This window comes from Caenorhabditis remanei, chromosome II, assembly GCF_010183535.1.
Source record: "Caenorhabditis remanei strain PX506 chromosome II, whole genome shotgun sequence".
Lineage (NCBI taxonomy): Eukaryota > Metazoa > Nematoda > Chromadorea > Rhabditida > Rhabditidae > Caenorhabditis > Caenorhabditis remanei.
In genome coordinates, this window is record NC_071329.1 from 11,110,054 (window position 1) to 11,130,475 (window position 20,422).

Genomic DNA, 20,422 nt, shown 5'->3' on the forward strand with positions numbered 1-20,422 from the left:
TAACAAGATCGTCAATTTTGTTGTTCAGATGATGTTGCTGCCATGTATCTCTGAATAGGAGATTCTGCACTCAGAATTTCGATTGATCCCATATCAGAAAGCTGATCGTCATCTTTGTTCCAGACATCTTCATTCAAAAAATGTTTGACAACTTTCTGACGCATCATTTCGAGCTTTCCGGATGCTTCGAGTATATTGCTTCCTAACTCGGATGCTGCACCGCTTTCGAGAGTCTGCAAGTGAAAAATAAGACAATTAAAAATGAGGACTGTTGGAATGGACTAACTTTGACGCTCATAGCCAAAGTGACGCTATCGAGAATTATCCCAATGACAGCAACACTGTGGAGAACTCCTTTGACGAGAGAAGAAGAGAGGCGACCCATTGATGTAATGGCGAATCGTGTTCCTAATCCAGTGATTCCTGTTACTGAACATCCGAAAACAGTTTTGAGCTTGTTTTCAACATCTTCATCATCTTTGAAATGTTTGTAGAATTCTTCGTCTTCAACAATCTTTCTAATCGTTTCCATCAATTCTTTTCTTGATTCGAGAAGCTCTTCAAAAAGTCTCTCATCTTCTGCAATCAATGCTGCCACTTCTTTGTGTTGCGACTTCGAAACCATCATTTTAGTGACTCCAGTAGCAAGATTCGATACACCTGCAGCTGTTCCAACAATCAATCCCGCAATTGCAACTGGAGGCATCAGAAAAAGTCCTCCAATGACTGCGAATCCAGAAGCAACACCAACCGAACTTCCGACAGTTGTAGAAATCGCACATCCTTTTTCCCAGTTATGAAGCTGAAATATTACAGATACTCGGATTTTTCCAGAATTTAGGAATGAAGCCTACTTTTTCAGCGATTGCTTCCATTTGTCGACACATTTTTCTGCGATTGTTGCTCCATTTATCAAGGAACTCCTGAGTTCTCAGAGCCTTTTCACTTAGCTCTTTTGACATTGATTTTGGAATCTGAAATGAGTCGAAATTGGCATAAATCGAATAAAATAGTTCTGTTTCTTACAAAGAGCAGACTCTCCAAAGAACTATAAATCGGAATTCCATTATCTTCTGATTCTGAAACGACTTCGTCTTCTTCTCGTTCTCCGTCTTTTATTTGCATTGTAAACTCTCTGGAAAAATGACAACGTTAAAAAAGGAATTTCAGCCTATTGAAGTGAAGATATGGTAATCCACGGAACCGAAAATCTCATGAACGGTGTTACGGACAAACTTGAGAAATCATTCCGTTACGTAAAAAGCATGTGGCGTTTGTCCGAATCTCTGTCACAATGTCGGGAACTTGTGAGAAATAAGAAAGAAAGGTGAATCTGATTTCATAATAGTTTCAAAGTTGTCACAGATAAAATGATTCCCTCCTGGCCTCTTTCTCTTTTTCTTAAATCTACTCACGAGGTATTCCGCTAGTTGGATGTATATTAAGAGAAAATTAAAACTTGAAAACCAGAAATATATATTTTGAATTGAAAAAACAATAATTAGCGGAAAAAAAGAAAAAAGGGTGAGAAAACTGCAGACTTTTTCACAATTTTCACTAGAAAAATCACATGATTCCTAGTTTTCTGTAATCAGTTGGTAACAGACGAAAACTAAGACTTGGTAACGTGCCATAAATATCATAAATTAATTGGAGAGAGGATGAATGAGGACAAAAACTAACGGGGGAAAAGAATCGATAGAAGAATCACATGTTTACATCGGATGGCCTCTCCTCTTTTCTGCGTCGTTCTCGGTGCCTCCCATGACACGTTGACTCTCTTGTCGAGAGACAAAGAGACAGCTGAGAAGTGACAGAAGGCTCGAGACCATCATATTTAGTGATTCTTTTGATTCTCGAAAGTAAGGTAACCTCTAGGGGGAACTATGACTGTATGAATTCATTGAGAGAAATTGACTAAATTATGATGAGGAAAGCGAAAAAGGCAATATTATCACACATAGAAGAAGCAAAAAGTTCCCAAGTATATTGATAAAAAAGTCATTAGGTGATACGAAACTTGAATTGACATAAAGGGAATAATAAGAAAGTGGAACGATTATTGATAGGCGACAGCTCGAAGACGTCGACTTTGATGATGAGTGATAGGAGCTAGCGATCCTGAAAAAAGAGATTATAGTATTTTTAATTCTAAATAGTAATTCCAACACACAACGAAAAAAAAGAAAGATCCAACACGACTTTGATCTTGTTTTTCTGGATGATCGGTAGATAATGTATGTTCTCTTGACTAGAGTAGTCAATTAACATTATTCTAATGGGGAAATAGATCCTAGAAGAGCACACAACTCAAAACTAGATAAAAAGGAAGCTTGGTAAACAAATTTGTTTTTTGGTCAGGTTTTTCATTTCATTCGGCTGTTTGTTTTCTTGAGAGAGAGAGGGAAGAAAAACAACCAGCTGATTGAGAGACTAGTGCTTGAAAAGGCTATACGAGGAATTATAAGGAAAGTGAAAGAGCGATATTTTTGGTTCACTAGCCCATGAGAACATCTCTGAATCAGTGTTTCAGAAGAAAAGAAGTAAGTCACATCACATTAACAGGACAAAAATGAAATACAATAAAATAACAACATTAATAAACCAAAAAATTGGACACTAGGATTCGACAGAAAGTCGTGGAAAACTGAATAGGGGTTGTCTCCCGATGAAATGAAAGTGCTCAAACCGAAAAAAAACGAAAACCACAGAAGTAAACAGTACTATATATAGTCAACTTGCCATGATAACCAACAACTAATTATGTCTTCTCCCCAGTAGTTGGTGGAGCACGCTAAAAGGTTGGTAATTATTTTCGAACAATAGCGTTTCGAATAATTTGAAAAATCAGAATTAATCTAGGACTTACCGACATGTAAGAAGCAAATGAAGTTGAAAGTGTGGACCATTTCTCAGCAACTTTTGAAGCACCAGCACGGAACGAGTCTTTCAAGTCAGACATATCGGGAACCTGGAGAGAATTTTGAGTTATTGTTGTGATTTAGTTATAAGCAGAATTGATTGAGAAAACAATCACTCACTTGAGTACTCTGCCTGTTTTGACTTCCATTGCCCCACAGATCCTCCGACCCGAATGAAGTTTGTCCTTCGCATTTAGACAACGCACTCTTTGTTTCGAACTGAAATAATAATAATAGAATGTAGCCAACATTTCTTAATAACTAACATCCATTTCAGGTGTTCCAAAATACATATCACTAGAGATAGCCTTAGCATTTCCGAATTTTTTTTGGAGGTCAACATCCGAAATTGGAGCGGAACCAGCAGTCAGACGAGTCGTTGGAGCACGAGACGTAGACGATGAAGATGAAGAAGCGGTATAACGTGATTTTCTGAACAAAAACTGAATATAAAAATCCCTGTTAAAACAGTATTGTTTTTTAATACAAAAACTTACTGGACTGGTTGTGTCTCAAACGAATCGAAGAAATCATCCTCCTTGTTATTCTTACTGCTTCCTCCAGTCGTGTAATCTTTTGTGAAGAAGTCATCTTCATTGTTAGTGCTCTTCTTTCCATACTTATCATCAATTACTTCCCAATCATCATCTTCTTTCGGTTGTGATTTCTTGAAAGTGAGTACATCGTCTTGTTTGATGGAACGAATACCACCAGCAACTGAATGTGCTGCACGAGCACGACCGACTCCTCCCATACCAAGTCGGTCAACAGAAGCAGCTTTTGTTGGGTCCTTTGCGACCTTGGCCTGAAAATGTTGAGTTTTTTTTTGTTGATAGAATAAATCAAAAACAAAGAATGTAATTTTGCTTACCTCCATTTGCTTTCGGTGAGCATCAATATCTTGCATAGCGAACTTGGCACTAAGTTTTTGTAAAGCAGCAGCATCATCGGCCTTTTGCTTATTATCGAGCTCAACTTGATAAGCAAGTTTGTTTGCAGCAATTTCAGCTTCCTGTTGCTTTTCTTTTTCAGCAGCTCTTTGCTCAATTTCATCGAAATTAATTCGCACTTTCTGAGCTCCGAGAGTATTCTTTTTCGCCCCGAGAGTTGCCTTCTTTATTGGTTTTTTGAGAATAACGGAAACCGGAGCGGCTGTTGGAACGGCCACGGAATGATCCAGATGATCAACGCTCGGACCATGGCTCGCATCGTCGTTTTTATGATCAACAATGTATGCATCAGAAGATAATGATGTCGCAGAAGCAGAAGAATGACCGAAATCTTGAGAAAAGAAATCTTCTTCGTCCTAAAAGCATCACTAACATTGCGTTTTCATAAGTTTTTTACTTACGGTTGGTTTTTCCTCAGTATGCGAAACAGTATCAATGATCAGTTGAGTTCCAAACTTTCGTTGAGCTTCTTGGCACAAATTTGAGAGCTTGTCCCGATACATTTGAGCAGCTCTGCTCTTATATTTTTGCTGGGCTTCAGTTGTATTGCAGCCGTGCGCTTTGAAGAATTGGGTCTGGAAAAAAATAGTCATCAAACACGTTAAGTCGCAACCAAAGAATCAACTCACGGCATTGCCATTTCCTCCAAGCTGCATAGCACGCAACTGAAGCCACGTCCAGTTAGTATCCAAGTTTGTTGAACGGACAAATGTTAGATGAACACCAAGGTTACGATGAACTGCAGAACAGTCAATGCAAAGAAAAACACCTGAAAAAAGAAGAATGGGATTTGCATTTGAAACCTAGTTTACCGTATGTGACCGTACACCAAGTAGGATTCCGAGCACCACAATCGAAGCAAAGCTGAAAAGTAGTTATTCATATGAATTCCTCGACAAAATACAGTGTCCTTGATTTTGTTTTTAGACTATTTTCATTGCAAACCTTATTTGCTGGAAGCGCTCTCATTTTCCGCATAGCAGTCTGCAAATCGACCTTCGAAGGACCATTTTCGTCGGACATTTTCCTGAAAATAAGTGATGAATTAACTTCGATTTTCCAAGGAGAATGTTAATAGAAACACAGGACAAAGCTGTCAAATGCCTGTACATAATCACAGAATCAATCGCAAAGGGAAACCGGTTTCCGTTAGAAGAACGTAAAAAAAATGAAACAGCGCTCAACAGATCAGGAAGTGGTATATACTGATAAGAAAACGATTATCAGTGTTCATCACATTAAACTTGATAGAAAGGGAAGCGGTTTATTGATTTTTTCGGCTTGAAACGTGGCTTTGCAGTTCCGAAAAGCAGAGGCTTCGCATTAAATTTTGTGTTACACGTCGAAAGTGCGTCCGCAAACACCGCTGCGGACTTTGCATTGAAATTTACGGAAATATCAGGGAAAAGTTTTTTTCATGAAAGCATTCTGGAAATGGATGATGCCTCTAATATTGAGCAAACTGTGATTCTAATGTGTATGTGGATTTCCTATTCAGATTTTTTACTATGAAGCTGCTCAAGATGTAACTTCTTTCAATTAATTGAAAAAATTGAGAAAAGATCGAAAATCAAATTTTAAGAGGCACTATCTGTAAGAGTGAGAATGTTTGTGTTGGGCCTTGGCACAGTTGCAAAAAGTTGTTTCAATCCAAACTCTTTTTACAGAATATGTACCCCTATGGTAGTGATTTACAAAAAATATGTCACCAGTCCTCTATGACGTCATCATAGGAAAATATGGCCAATAATTGACTTTTCACCCAAAAATTCATAAAAATTTCAATTTTTCAAATAACTTTAGGAAACTTTGGCAACATGTTAGGAGTGATTTTGACTACCCCTACACAAATTTTTCAGCCCCTCAGACACCCCAGAAACCGTTCAAGTGAATTCCATTTTCATGTTTTTCCAACTTTTCTCCAAAAATCCCTCTAGAAGTACTCAAATTTCAAATCGTATTCGTATTCTCCGCAAAAAGTTCTATTAGGTCCAGTTAAAATCATCAGAAAACCATTGCACCATTTTGAGATTTTTTGATTTTTTCAAAAATCACATAAGGGTCCCCCCTTATGAAAAAAAAATTTTTACGAAAAATTCAAAGAAAAAGTTTGTTTCGAAAATAATCAGAATATTGAGAAAAGACTTAGAATAAACCAATTCCGAGATTATACATCTCAGAAATTGGTTTGAACCGATTTCGTTTTTTTCTTCATCGAAATTTTTTCCCATTTTTTGACGTTTTCATCAATATTTTGTACTGAAGTACACAAATTTCAAGTAATGTACTTGATACTCGCTACATTTAACAAATAATCAAAATAAGACAAATGAAAAACCATTGGACCATTTTGAGATTTTTCCATTTATTTCGAAAATCACATAAGGGTCCCCCCCATGGAACAAAATTTTTATCGAAAAAATATTTCAACATTATTTTGATTCAAAAACGTTCAAAACTCTTTTACAAAACGTCTTGTAATATTGGGTCAATGTTCTGAACGTTTTTGAATCAAAATAATGTTGAAATATTTTTTCGATAAAAATTTTGTTCCATGGGGGGGACCCTTATGTGATTTTCGAAATAAATGGAAAAATCTCAAAATGGTCCAATGGTTTTTCATTTGTCTTATTTTGATTATTTGTTAAATGTAGCGAGTATCAAGTACATTACTTGAAATTTGTGTACTTCAGTACAAATTATTGATGAAAACGTCAAAAAATGGGAAAAAATTTCGATGAAGAAAAAAACGAAATCGGTTCAAACCAATTTCTGAGATGTATAATCTCGGAATTGGTTTATTCTAAGTCTTTTCTCAATATTCTGATTATTTTCGAAACAAATTTTTTCTTTGAATTTTTCGTGAAAATTTTTTTTTCATAAGGGGGGACCCTTATGTGATTTTTGAAAAAATCAAAAAATCTCAAAATGGTGCAATGGTTTTCTGATGATTTTAACTGGACCTAATAGAACTTTTTGCGGAGAATACGAATACGATTTGAAATTTGAGTACTTCTAGAGGGATTTTTGGAGAAAAGTTGGAAAAACATGAAAATGGAATTCACTTGAACGGTTTCTGGGGTGTCTGAGGGGCTGAAAATTTGTGTAGGGGTAGTCAAAATCACTCCTAACATGTTGCCAAAGTTTCCTAAAGTTATTTGAAAAATTGAAATTTTCATGAATTTTTGGGTGAAAAGTCAATTATTGGCCATATTTTCCTATGATGACGTCATAGAGGACTGGTGACATATTTTTTGTAAATCACTACCATAGGGGTACATATTCTGTAAAAAGAGTTTGGATTGAAACAACTTTTTGCAACTGTGCCAAGAGGAATCCTCATCTTACAGACAACGCCTCTTAAGAAAACAAAGAAGCATTTAAAAATATCTTATTAGAACAAAATGTTTATATATTATTAGAAACCTGTAACAAAATGCGAAGAGATCCAGCAAAGAAAGATCACAAGTTCCAAACAGCAGATTTGAGAAAATATATTAATCAGTGATTGATGCGAACAGAAAACAATCGATTCGAAGCAACGATATTCTTGGAATAAGATGCCAACGTGGAAGTGGCTGGTGTCTCACTGATATTCGTTTGTTTTGTTTTCATGAAGACTTTGGTTTGAATTGCTTCTCGAATCGATTCGTTTATTAAAATCATTACTAATCTGGAACCTTTCTTTATGGAACTCAATGGTTGATCTGACTTACCCTTCTAGTGTTCTTGCTAGTATTCTTGAATAGGAACAAACTAGAAATTGAAACCATAATGCAGGATAAAAAGACCAAGCGTAAGTTGTATTGAACGTATCAACTGCTATTATCAAATCTTGACATACACTCTGAAATAACATTCGACGATTTCTTCTTTGACGATTCAGTGATTGAACTGATGACACTTTAGCGGTTTTCTGAAACTTGATTACGTTTCCTGTAAATCGAAAAAGAGAACTCACAGCATCTGAAACTAATTTTAAGAATACAATAACATTAAAAGTATTCGAAATGAAAGACATTGAAAATGCGAAATGAGTGAAAAATAAACTGAGTCTACTCGAACAAATAGTTGATTCAGGAACCCAGCTGATTAGTTCTAATTGAAAAACAAAACTGCATCCATCTGAAAGACAAAAAATTTATGATGAAGAACATTTTAAAATTAAGAAAATCTCACTCATGAATCCAGGAATTGAGATCGTAATTGACAGAACGAATATGAATGAAAGAAAGATCTGAGAAAGAAAAAATAAATAGTGCTTCAATATTTTGAAAAAAGAACTCTAAATATAATGTTGAATTGGCTTACACGATTCGGAGAATATTTATATTTTGCATGGTACGATTGTGGGAAATAAACAGCCATTACTCTGTTTCCAGCAAGTAAAATTTGGGTTGTTGGACCTAAATTGTTGACTATTTGTTCAAGAAATCTAGCTATTCGGATTACTGTAGCTCCATGCGAACCATCCAATTATCTGACCAGCAAGAACATTATAAAACTCGGGAAGATAGTAGAAGTTTCTGAAAGAAGGTAACAGGATTTGACTGGTTTGAAATCATGAATATTTACAGATAAGTGATTGGAACTGGCCATACAAGGCAACCAACACAAATTATGTTGTTAGCCATACTTTTGACCATGCAGATAACCAGAAATCCACTGTTCCATCTGAATTTTGCAAACAGGGAAATTGCAATTGTCAAATTAAAAGTTATTCCAATTAATGAAGTCTGAAATCATAATAAACCCCTTTATGCCTAAAATCTGAAAATTGTTCACCAGAAGCATCATAGTTGCTGCAATAATTCTGAATGACGATTCCTCCATATGACAACGTCAAAAGTTTCAAGTTAAGAGCATTTGAAAATATTTGCGAAAAAAGAAAATGAGCTGAAAGAAAATGAGAAAATTTCAATTATGTAGAGGTAGGAGCGCTTATTTTTATTGGAACAGAAAATAGTCAAATGACAAAGATTGCAGAAGGAAATGAAAGAAGTGAGAAACAGGTGAACTCATTGAAAATGATTCAATTTTGACAAAAGGTTTTCAGGAGGTTGCGTCATCGTCAGAGATGAAAACAGACTACAAGACATAGGTCTAGCTTGAATTCGATGTAAATGTTCGATAAAGTATCCAGAGTTTTTATTGATCAGACAGATGTACTTTAATGAATTATGTTTCACGGATCGTGATGGTTTTGGTTTTCAAAGGTGTTTCAAAATCTCAATATTTCTCAATAAAAAAATAATTATATTGCTTGAAAGACAGGAATCCGAATGAAAGAGAAATATGAACGTTCGGCCAGAACGTAGTTATTCCCCGCTTCCAGAATTTGTAGAAAGTTTAGACGCACATCATAAAATAACGCATTCTAACATTTTTTAGAAAAGAAATTCCAAGAAATCACCATTGGAATATGACTGACACCCTCGCCTTCTATGATTAAATATCAGCTAAAATGGAAAAAAAGAAAAAAAAATAAGGAGTGCAGTGGGATCAGAGAATTTTAGATAATCAAAATATTGACCAAAGTTTTCATTTAATCTAAAATTTCCTTTGAATCAGTTTCAGAACACGAGTTGAAATCAGTGAACTGTCAAGTTGTGTTATATAAATGAATAACAAATTATAGGATAGTTAATCAAAAAAGGTGAAAATAAAGGAAATCAAATCAGTTTTATCCTGGAAAAACAGACATATTAGATTTTGTTTTGTGAGTGAAAAATAAAAAAGTTCACGACTTCTTCCGTTTGGGGTTCAAATCACACAGATGGAGGAACTAGATATTTGAGACTTAAAATATTTAAGTTATCTGATCCGTTCGATGCATTTTGTTCCAAAAACGGAAAATCAACGAGTTTCTATTTTCAGAAAGAGCTAATTAGAAAGAAGACGGTGATAACTAGAAGAAACATCATGACATACATTCAAACATTGCTGTTTTCTTAAGAAGAAGAGCATCATGTTAGCCTTTTTGCAGTAGCCGATTTCATGATAATATTAGGCTTCAGGTACTATCTCTAGTGAGTACAATCCGATAGAGAAACACATTTATTCATCAATTAGTTATGTGGTTGAAATTATGAAACTGATTCTATATTTACACAAAAATCGAAATAACGATTGAGATCACGAGTTTTCTTTGGCAGCTCAGGATTTACATCTTCTTCTTGGCAACATAGTCATCAGAAAGTTCCATGAACAAGTTTGGACAAGTTCCTTTAAAAGGGAAAAGTAGAAAAAAGAGTTTTAATCTGAAATCACTCACCCGCATACTTAATTTGTGGCTGAGTTGTCATGGAGTGTTGCTTGCAAATATTTGAAAAAATGCGTCTTGAAATCATTTTGCAAGATGGACAATCTCCATCATAACAGTGAACATTACATCTCGTGGCAACACAAGAAAGAACTTTCGAGACATCTTCAGTGAGACAATTGAATACACATGCCTCAAGTTTAGGACACAATCCAGCTGAAAATATTAGATTACTGATGACTTTCATAACATTTCTAGGATTTACAGGTTTTCTCTCCCTGAGCAAGAGCACTCATTTGTTCAAGAGCATAATGACAATGTTTGCACTGAGAACATTCATTTCCACACTTGGCTGCGATACAAACCATATCGAATCTAGAAAAAATATTGTCTTTTCCTGAACCTTTTTGAATAAATTTACTCACTTTTCAACGAGGTTTCCGAATACTTGATCGCGTGGAGACTCGGCCACAATCTTCTGTACCATGTCTAAAAAAATTAATAATTGTAAAATAGATTACTTAAAAAAAGAACCTCTATCCAAGCACTTTTCAACAGCACAACTTGTCATCAGAGAGCATGAAGTACCACCAGATTTGGGACTGGAACTTTCAACAAGCACAACGAATGCAGCAAAAACGACGGAATAAGTGTTCATTTTTCAGGCAGTTTTCAGCTAAAATCTCAGCCGGATAGTTCATTCTCTCATGTTTCATTATATAGGGTCCCTCTTCATAAGAGGACCGCCCGTTTATGTCCGAACAATAGCTTTTTGTGGGGAAATTGAAACGAGAAGCTTCTAAATGTCTGAACTCTCTTCAATCTGTGTACTATTTCGTGATGGTTCGTACATGAAACTGTTTCTTTTCTAGTGTCACTGACCCCTCTCAAGGTGACCTTACAACAAGATAGAGAGGAAAAAAGGAGAACGATTTTATCGGTGTGACAAAGGAAATGTATTGGTTGGAAAAGGAGGGAGAAGAGGAAAAAAATAAGAGAAAAAGGGGCAGAGAATGACAAAACTTACACTTTTTGTTTCAGATAAGACACCTAAAACTAAAACAATCTGTTGAAAAAACTGTGTTCGCTGAACTGAGATTTGCCTTAACCGGAAATGGAACAGACTTTGAAGCTGTTTACTTGGAGAGCCCCGATGGAAGATTTCCAGAATTGATCTCACTGAAGACTGTTATCAATTGACGTGAAAATTAATTGAAAAGAAGAAAGACGTGGACTGTTTCTGTTTTCTCATTTGAACTCATCGTGGATCGAGAAATCTGTTTGAAATAATACACGATGAGCACATCGGCAATGCGAAATCAAACAATCTCATCATCTCGAAATCTTACGGTAACTGGAATCACTGGAATTTATCCAATATCTAGATTGAATTCAGAAAAAGACAGTCCCAAGTTCTCGATCATCTTCGTCAACAGCTAAAAAGTCATCTGAATCTGGATGGGAATATTGGACACGTGTCTATTCAGATGACACTCAATCATCTCATGATATTCGTATCTCTGATATTCTCAGTTCGAATACTCTCACTCGGGCAAAACTTCTATTTTTGAATGTTCCAAATCATCGATCAATTCACAAGACGACAATTATGAATTTAGTGAAAAAAGAGATGATTCAAAACGATATTTCAATTCAAGATGTCATTTTTACTCCTCCTGGAAAATGGTTTCTCAATTTCTATCGTCCAGAAGATGCTCTGAAAGTATTGAAATATTTCAATGGATTCTCTTTTCGTGGACATATTTTGGCCGTCAGATTCTGTTATCCAGATGGAACGGTACACAGAGAAAACTATTATAATTCAACTAGTCATAATTTCAGTTTGGAGATGAAAACGCTCTTGCTGAATTGGTCAAATGCAGCAATAATGTGAAGGGAAAGCGCTTTGAACAAAAAGAAATTGTACAAAATGTCTGAATTTCTTCTTTTCTTCCTTCGAATGCCTCCATTTTCAGACAATTTCGCCCGAATGTTGGTCCGTTTCAGAATATGAAGAGTTGAAGAAATTCGAAACGGAATTGATGAAAATTCTGAAATCTCACTCGCATCTACCGTTTCAAAATGTGATTCAATCAATGCGTACTCTGTTTTCATTCAATATTCAATCATCCACATCTTCTATTCTTATAAGTGATGCATTGTCTCAATGGCCGATTGGATTCATTCGAATTTTCAATCAAAATGTAAAAGTGATTTCTAATGTGATGTGTTTATCAACTAGTCCATTTTATACTCAACGTATTCATGATTCTGCTTTAGAAGGTAATTCACCCAATCATATCAAATATCCTTCTAATCTGAAATCATTCAGGCCGTTTCCCAATTCATCGGAACTCCTGGGAACCATTTATTCCAAATGAAATTCGAAGCGACGCTCAACTAATTCAATATTTTTATTCATTTCTCTGTCATTTTGGACCACAGAATATTGATGTCAGTCTTTCTCTTTTTTCCCTCCCTCATAATACTCCTTTTCAGATTGATATTCCTATCCGTATTCTTACTCAATCTCTACGTGGAACATGGCCCAAATCAACCTCAAGTCTTGCTTCCAAACTCATTAATATTTCATCTTCATTCGTTATCATCAATCGTGTTCTCTATTTGTCAAATGATCGAATTCATCATGAAAAAGTCATTGATAACATCGCCGTAATTCTATTATCTTCTGAGTTCATTCAATCAATTCTTCTCCATTTTGTAGACATATCAAGATGATTGTTCTGATGATTATTCCCTCGAGTTGTCCTGTGATTCGGATGATCAAAAAGTGATGATTGACGACTTCGACAATCTCTAATTTCTTCAAGATTCTTCTACTTCTCAACTTCTTTTTTTCTCATTTTCTTCGGAAATTCTGAACTCAAAACGCCTACTTTCTGATGATTCGTGTCCATTCATTTTTCGGTTTTGTTGTTTCACTAATCGCTATACAAACAGCAAAACATTGAATAAACTCTGTTTCATCCTATCATAAACTTGTCATGATTAAAAAAAAGTTGTTTTATTCGAAAATTAGAATCAAAACCGTTTCAACTGTTTACTGAAAATTCGATGTGTAACTAGTTTCTGCAAAAGTATCATTCTAGAGGCTTCTATCCTGCAGAAAGTGACCAATATTCGGAAAGAGGCAAAATGAGGAGAAACTTGTTTTATAATGAGGGCAAACGTTACAACAGAATGATCAAACTATGTATGGAGACTCTCTTGAAACAATGCATCAATCATCAAGGAAGTTTCAGTTTGAATGAAGTTGTTTCAGCCAAGAAGGAGAGACGATAAGTACTTGTTAGGTGTTTTGTGCAAAATAATTTATGAAAAAGATGAAAACAGTTTTATAAAAATCAAAAGAGAAAAGATCAAATTTACACATAAAATCTGGTGGATCTAGCTCGTCGAAACCTTCCCATTGTATGGGAACATAATGGACAAATATGAACAAAATCACTGAAAGAACTCAGGAAACATGGAAGTGGAGAGCACGGCCAAAGGAATAGAATTGCGAAAAGGAAGCAGGAAAGGAAAGCAAAAAGTCCCGTTTCCCGATGAACATCTGATTCCACAATGTTCTGAAAATAGTTTCTTTCTATTCCCTATTTTCTTATAGTAGCTCACCCGACACCTCGAACAAAATAAGACTAGAGGTTTCTCTCTGAAATCCAAATCAGGCCAAAAGCAGAAATGATCAATTCGTGATGTTGGAAGACCTCTAATTTGTCTTCTTTCTCTCATTTCTTGGAATGAACATTTCTCTAATCCAGAGAATCCTCTTCTTATAATCATTCGATCTAAATTGTACTTCAATCGATACGGTCTTCTTTTTGGTCCGAGTGAAAGGTCGTGCCATTTACGAAAATATCGTTGAACGATTATTCGTCGACGTCTGAAAACTACAAAAAGTATTTTTCAATTCCTATATCCTTACCCTTTATCAGCCAGCCATCTTCCATATGACACTTCCACAAAACTGAGAAAGATTCCAAGAGCAACTCCAGATGAAACAAGTATGAAAATATCCTGTAATCAAAGAAATGATATAAAATTCTTTACCTACGGTATACCTTCATATTAACCAATCCGAGCCTCGCAGGTGACTTATGTGCCTCTACCACACAGTTCGGACCACCTCTATCAATCCATTTCTGATCCAAGTTTTCCATGACTCCACCTAAATCAATAGTCTCTCTTGATAAAAAATAATCTGCAACATACTTTCAGACATTCTTAAAATCGCGGAAGTAATATGTGGTGTCCACGGACTATTCTTTTGTAAACCTATCCCATAAGCACTTCTTCCAAATAAACTTCCACGTGTCCTCAGTTCACAATGACGTGCTGCTTCGAATTCTAAACGAGTCGAATCCCAAATGAAAGCATCTAAAGATCCGTTCAGAAGAGAGTGAACTGCCTGGAAAGTTTAGATTTCTAGTAACAAGAATTACACTTATCGTTACCTCAGAAGCACGACGCACATTATGTGGCTCCATTTTTCTGAACATTGAAGATAGTTCCACGTGTCTTTTGAAATATTGATAGACATTTGAATTGAGAACAGTGCCGAATGAGAAGTTTGCAGATGGATTACGAAGCTGGAATTTATTGTTTTCTGTTGCAATTAAGAGAAAAATACCCTAGGATCTGTCACACCAGTCAATCCCTTTTCCGGCTGATCCAAAACTAAAAACGCTGCTAGATTAGCAGTGTAAGATGCCACCATAATCATACAAAATCCACACCAAACTATACCGAGAACTCGAGCAGAACAACTCCTTGGTGTCTCTGAAACTCTCTATTTTTATTTGATGATTTTTCGTTTGATTACTCACTTTCAGACACTCCACTATTCAATAAAACTCCCCATACAAACCACATTGCTTCGCCGAAATTCACATTTTCATCTGCACCTTTTCCAATCCAAAGTTCGAATTCTTTCTTTAAATCTTGTTCCATTTCTTTATCTGCTTGATAAAATCTTTCGAATGGTGACTTGAAATCCAAACAATAAATAGCGAGGCCAACGAGAAGTACAGAAATGAAAAGGGCGGTCCAGAGAGAAGATTGGAGTGGTTGAAGGAATGATTGCATTGGGGAATCACGAGGAATCTGTAATCAAACTTCAATCAATATTTTCTTGTTTTTACTTACATTTTTCTCCAAAATTCTGATTCCATGATACAACCATGGCTCAGAGAAATCAACTATTCTTTCTCGTTCTGGATTTATTGTGATCCCACCGATTGCCATATCAGCTGTATCTCCATCTAGTTCTCCAATAACACCACCAATAGTTATTCCTGTCTGAAAATCACTGAATTCTAGGAAATATTTCAGAAAGGACATACAGTTTCCGCTGCCTGTATCACTCCATATGACTCATTTAGATGAAGAGAAAAAGTGAAACTTGTATCGATTGAATTATTCGCCTGAAGATTTCACAAAGTATATTTTTTCAGAGTAACCATCTACCTCTGGTAATGATAAATTCGAGAGAAGATCAATTGCCAGACCAGCACAACAGAAATATTCAGTCGTATTCGCAGAAGTCATCGGACATGAATACCAAGGACCAGGCTGAAATTGAATTGATGTTTTGTATCAAATAAAGAGAGGACTCACCACAACAATTTTATCAAATATGGACCATTCGACTACAGTACTCCCAAGTTCTGTACATTGAGACGGTGAGCCGACTGGAGTTGTGTAAACGAATGGAGGATCAGCTACAGTGACCACTCGTAAATGTTTAGGAAGAGAGATTTCTAAAGGTTTTGTTCCGCCAGCCCATTCAATTGATTCTTCGTCTAAACGGAGTAAGTCACCAACCTAAAAAATAGCACTTTCTCTCTTTTATCCATAAAACAAACCATATTTCCAACTTGTCTTCTTTCCATATGAAAATTAATTATGTCATATTCCACTCCAATTCGTTCACATCTATCGTTAAAATGTATTCGACTTGTAGATGTTCCACATATTTCATTCAAAAGTGCCGGAGCTTGCATTGAGTTCCATTCAGCATCGACACTATCTCTATCACATTCCACTGGAGGAAAAATATCAATTTTCGATTCACGAAATACCGTTTCCATTGCAGATTTCAGGATTGAGAATGAGTCTCTCAACACAGAAAGAGCCGTCTGTCCGAGTCGACATCCAAGTGATCCATTCGGTACATTATGTGCTTCTCCAGCACTTTCACTCACTATCCACACTTTTCCTTTTCCTGTCAAATCACCTGCATTTGCAAATATTCGAACAGCATCGTCTTTTCTGAAAATATAGATTATTTAGAGATTTTATTAGTTAATGAACTCACTTTGCAAATAACAATATTATATTTGAAGTGACTTCTTCAAAACTTTCAGCCAGTGTATCATTCAAGTTCTCATTCAATTCAACTTCTATATATTGTTGAACCTAAAAGATATATAATTCTTACAACTCCTTACAGAAACTTACAATTATCTTAAACTCAACCCTTCTCTTCTCGAATTCAGCAACAAACTGATCCGCATTTATATCCCGTTTTACAATCACAACAACTACCTAAATGTGTTTTAATAGAGATTGAACATATACAATTTTTCGCCTAAATCGTTTTGATACCTGCCGATACTGAAGCCTGAGCAACATGTGTAGAAATACAAATGCTTCATCAGAAAGTGGTGCTGTTGGACGAACAAATGTTGGATAAATATTCTGAAACCGATGTGAAATTGTGAAATTTGCAGAAGGACCTACCTTTTTACTAAATTCAGCATCTCTAACCATGACTCCGACAACTGGAATTTTATAAAATGAAAGTGTGTAAGCAGAAGATGTGACAAGATCAATGAATCGAGCCGAAGATGTCAGAGATGGAGAAAAGATGACTGAGGCAAGAGATGAGTTCAACATCTGACTGCATACTATATCTTGTGTCAGTTCCAAACGATTTTCTCCGCTAAAATACCGATGAGAAATACTTTTCAATTTATGAATTTTACCTTTTTGCATCAACAAAAGCAGCTGTAATTGTGTCATTTCCAAGGTGATATGAGGTACTTCCGAATACCTCCACAAATGCATTCTGAAAATTTTGGAATAGTTGAGAGTGAGATTTGTTGTCTTTTACCGTAACAGAGACTTTTAATTCGTCGAAAGTATCTTGATTTGGTTCAGCTACTATCAAAACTGATACTTTGTAATCTATTGCATTTACAAATTGTATTAATATCCATATAAAGTAGACCAATATTCGAAACATCTTCATAGGGAAAATAAGAATTTAGTCCAGGAAAGTGTTCGTTTTCGAAAACAAAACAGAAAAGAGGTAATTGAAATTTTGGAACTGAAGAGTTTGTGGGAGGAAAACGAGAAAAAAGTCGTTTTTGTAATGGAAAAGAAGTAGAAGAAAATAGGAAAAATGGAGGGATGCTCTCCTTCGTCTTCTTCGACTCTTTTTCAAAAACGTATTTTACTTTCACCTCTTCCTTTCAAGAGAAGACGAAGAAAGATGATTTGGTGGGCACATTTTGAGTAGAAAAGACAAAATTGACTAGAGGAGATGGGAAGAAAATGATGAAAGAAAGGGTGAAGTAATGAAGAGAAATCAAAAAAAGATTCTCAGAATTCGAATTGATGAGTATGTTCAAAGTTGCAAAACAAAGCTGCAGAAAATGGTTTCGGATAATTGCACTTTGTATTCCTTTGATTTTACAAATTTGTATACTTTTGACTTTTTAGATGCATTCGTGAATTTACTCAAAAGAGTTTCAGAAGTTCACCATCTCTGAAACACCTAAAATCTTCATTTTGTCAATCCCAATATTCACTCTCAAAATTTTCAATTGAAAAGAATCAATTCGAGAAAGATAGAGAGAGATAGATAGATTTTCTGATCTATACATTATCAGAAAGGGCTCGTACCAAAATGGTGTCAACTACAAGAATGTGGATCTAGGTTTGATCACCTTGCAAAGTTGTACTCCGAAAAATAAAATAAAAAAATAGATTTTATAAACCATTATACTTACCTGACTGATAATTTTCTTCTTTGTATAGAGTATCGGTTGAGCCAGGACGAATCGAACACTTAAATCTGTTGGAATCATTTCGTTTTTCACTTAATCCAGAATCGTAGGAGATTCTTTTTTCTGAAGAAACATTTTGAAAAGAGCCACGAAATTCAAGCGAGGAACTATTACTTAAAAGTAAACTATTGAATGCATTGCAATTATAAGACTGTAAGAAATCTTTAAACAGCTCTTCGCATGATTCTGATTCCATTTTTATTGCTCAAAAGTTCCCCCAGAAACCGTTTTTCTGGGTTCATGCTCATACTTGTCAGTCATAACTTGAATGCTTCCTCTTCAATATCATCATTTTTTCTTTCTAAAAATACCTCAAAATCCCATTATTTTTTCCGTTTTTCATTTTTATTTTCCCGATGAATCACATAAGTATTCCGTGTAATATCTCGTGTTGTGTGCGGGCGTCTGTGGGGATGAGGAGGAGCTGTGATCATCTCAAAACGAGCACTTCAATTCGTACACAAATGGGCGGAGTCAGACAGATTCAGGGCGGATAAAAGCATTCGGACGGACACAGGATTCTTCATTTCTAACATTTCCCATCATCTTTCTTCTAGATTTTTCTTAAAATCTCACTTTCAGAAATGGTTGTTGTTGCTGCCAAGGCTGCTGCCGTTCCAATTGATGAACTCATTAAAAAACACTCGGATGTTGATCCATTCCTCATCAGAAAATGGGAGAGAATCTTCTCACTTTTTTTCGGTATTTTCAAATCGAAATGTTCAGTTTCAAACCATTTAGTTTTCAGATAGAAATGCATCTCATCAAGTCGATTGGGGAGATTTCTATTTGGTTGTGAAGGTGAGATTTCTTACAGAGATCTCTTAGTTTTCCCGATAACTTTAAAAACCTTTTTCTTTCTAAACGAGACTCAAATTTCAGAAAGTTCGTGATATCTATGGAGCTGAATCAGTTCAAACTGACTTTGCCAAGAAATCTCTGGCTGCTCTCTGGGAAGGACTTTGTTCAATTGCTGATGCTGACAAAGATCAATTGATTTCAATTGATGAATGGATTGGACTTTTGAAGAAGACAAATGCTCAAACTGAACCAAAATGGTTCAAGGATTATCAAAACTTTATGTTCAAATTGTTCGATGTTTCGTGTGATGGAGTCATGGATATTGCTGAATACACTGATGGAATGCATACTTATGGATTCGATCAGTTTGAGTGTGATGCTGCGTTCCACAAGTTTTCAGTGGTAAGTTGCAATTTCAGTATAAACAAGTTTAATTAGAGACTCTCTTCAATATCATTTTTCCAGGACAAGAAGGGACAATACGTTCCACAAATGAAACCAGAAACCTGGAATACCTACTTCCATCAACTCTTCTATTCAACCAACAAAGCTGATCTTGGAAATCATCTTTTCGGAATTCTTGACTTCTAAATTCTCTTCTCCATCTTCTCCTTTTTCTTCTTCTTCTTTTTTTTCTTGTACATATTATATCTGAAGTAAAGTACTTCTTCTAAACTATTAAAAACCTCTTTCACTTTCATCCCTTCCCGTCCGCTTTACTTTTTTTAATAGTATTTTTGATGTAAACTTTGCCATTCAGTCTTGATTCCAGATGTTTTGAAAAATAAAAAATGAATAAAATTGTGACAAACAAGTAAATTCGAAGCATGAGACCACCAGATGTGCAACATCTGAACACAAAAAGATATTCTGGGATTTCCGAAGTTTTAATTATCAGAGTTGGAAGCTGGAGCAATGCGAAAGTGGCTAAATGCAATGAACATAGTTCCTGGTGGAACATCTCATAAAATCTTCGAAAAAATCGGAGAACGTGGATCTATTAGAAAATAAGAAAGCAGAAATCATCGGAATTCTCTTCTCCGAATTTCCCACTCCTCCGTTTCAAAAAACGCATCATACTCTCCAGACACTGATCTATTTTTAACCAGCTCACCCTCACATTTGACCTATTTTCTGTCCGATCTCAACATATTTTGAAACAGACAACATATACCTTCATGTGTCCATTGTTTTTGTGACATTGCGTGGGAAATATTGGGAGAAGAGAATGGACCACCAGCTGACAAAAAGTGATGTTCTAATGATCAGTGATCAAAGTGTCTCGTGGCGAGAAAAGATAATAAAAAGAAGGATGGAGATAATGGGATTGCTCCTTTGTTTTATGTGAGAGAAACAGAATGATCCACAAAATTTTGAACATGGAGATGAAGTTAT

The 20,422-nt window shown here is 35.6% G+C and overlaps 7 protein-coding genes across 7 annotated transcripts; 2 read left to right on the forward strand and 5 right to left on the reverse strand.

Moving 5' to 3' along the window:
• Positions 1 to 11: 11 nt before the first annotated feature.
• GCK72_006025 (uncharacterized protein) lies at positions 12 to 1,125 on the reverse strand (the record flags this gene model as incomplete). Its single annotated transcript, XM_003108830.2, has 4 exons — positions 12 to 233; positions 287 to 802; positions 855 to 974; positions 1,027 to 1,125. The coding sequence occupies 4 exons, from the start codon at positions 1,123 to 1,125 to the stop codon at positions 12 to 14; spliced, it is 957 nt and encodes a 318-aa protein (XP_003108878.1).
• A 1,636-nt stretch (positions 1,126 to 2,761) lies between these two features.
• GCK72_006026 (uncharacterized protein) lies at positions 2,762 to 4,894 on the reverse strand (the record flags this gene model as incomplete). Its single annotated transcript, XM_003108796.2, has 10 exons — positions 2,762 to 2,794; positions 2,870 to 2,971; positions 3,042 to 3,140; positions 3,188 to 3,353; positions 3,419 to 3,726; positions 3,793 to 4,227; positions 4,273 to 4,446; positions 4,501 to 4,640; positions 4,684 to 4,735; positions 4,817 to 4,894. 10 exons carry the CDS (start codon positions 4,892 to 4,894, stop codon positions 2,762 to 2,764), a joined length of 1,587 nt encoding a protein of 528 aa, XP_003108844.1.
• A 2,478-nt stretch (positions 4,895 to 7,372) lies between these two features.
• Positions 7,373 to 8,505, reverse strand: GCK72_006027 (uncharacterized protein; the record flags this gene model as incomplete). Its single annotated transcript, XM_053725444.1, has 5 exons — positions 7,373 to 7,544; positions 7,588 to 7,787; positions 8,183 to 8,277; positions 8,324 to 8,397; positions 8,447 to 8,505. 5 exons carry the CDS (start codon positions 8,503 to 8,505, stop codon positions 7,373 to 7,375), a joined length of 600 nt encoding a protein of 199 aa, XP_053589638.1.
• Positions 8,506 to 10,034: 1,529 nt separating this feature from the next.
• GCK72_006028 (uncharacterized protein) lies at positions 10,035 to 10,791 on the reverse strand (the record flags this gene model as incomplete). The annotated part of the gene is made up of 5 exons (XM_003109046.2): positions 10,035 to 10,096; positions 10,146 to 10,349; positions 10,399 to 10,508; positions 10,559 to 10,622; positions 10,668 to 10,791. 5 exons carry the CDS (start codon positions 10,789 to 10,791, stop codon positions 10,035 to 10,037), a joined length of 564 nt encoding a protein of 187 aa, XP_003109094.2.
• A 638-nt stretch (positions 10,792 to 11,429) lies between these two features.
• GCK72_006029 (uncharacterized protein) lies at positions 11,430 to 12,954 on the forward strand (the record flags this gene model as incomplete). The annotated part of the gene is made up of 7 exons (XM_003108948.2): positions 11,430 to 11,483; positions 11,530 to 11,931; positions 11,976 to 12,065; positions 12,110 to 12,416; positions 12,466 to 12,587; positions 12,633 to 12,806; positions 12,859 to 12,954. 7 exons carry the CDS (start codon positions 11,430 to 11,432, stop codon positions 12,952 to 12,954), a joined length of 1,245 nt encoding a protein of 414 aa, XP_003108996.2.
• A 1,121-nt stretch (positions 12,955 to 14,075) lies between these two features.
• On the reverse strand, positions 14,076 to 18,247 carry GCK72_006030 (uncharacterized protein; the record flags this gene model as incomplete). Its single annotated transcript, XM_053725445.1, has 18 exons — positions 14,076 to 14,171; positions 14,216 to 14,322; positions 14,367 to 14,562; positions 14,609 to 14,743; positions 14,800 to 14,933; positions 14,981 to 15,257; positions 15,300 to 15,452; positions 15,497 to 15,577; positions 15,621 to 15,725; positions 15,771 to 15,977; positions 16,031 to 16,424; positions 16,471 to 16,571; positions 16,614 to 16,700; positions 16,761 to 16,853; positions 16,896 to 17,097; positions 17,141 to 17,223; positions 17,269 to 17,400; positions 18,170 to 18,247. The coding sequence occupies 18 exons, from the start codon at positions 18,245 to 18,247 to the stop codon at positions 14,076 to 14,078; spliced, it is 2,661 nt and encodes an 886-aa protein (XP_053589639.1).
• Positions 18,248 to 18,810: 563 nt separating this feature from the next.
• GCK72_006031 (uncharacterized protein) lies at positions 18,811 to 19,618 on the forward strand (the record flags this gene model as incomplete). The annotated part of the gene is made up of 4 exons (XM_003108854.2): positions 18,811 to 18,928; positions 18,975 to 19,027; positions 19,109 to 19,429; positions 19,493 to 19,618. The coding sequence occupies 4 exons, from the start codon at positions 18,811 to 18,813 to the stop codon at positions 19,616 to 19,618; spliced, it is 618 nt and encodes a 205-aa protein (XP_003108902.1).
• Positions 19,619 to 20,422: the final 804 nt, after the last annotated feature.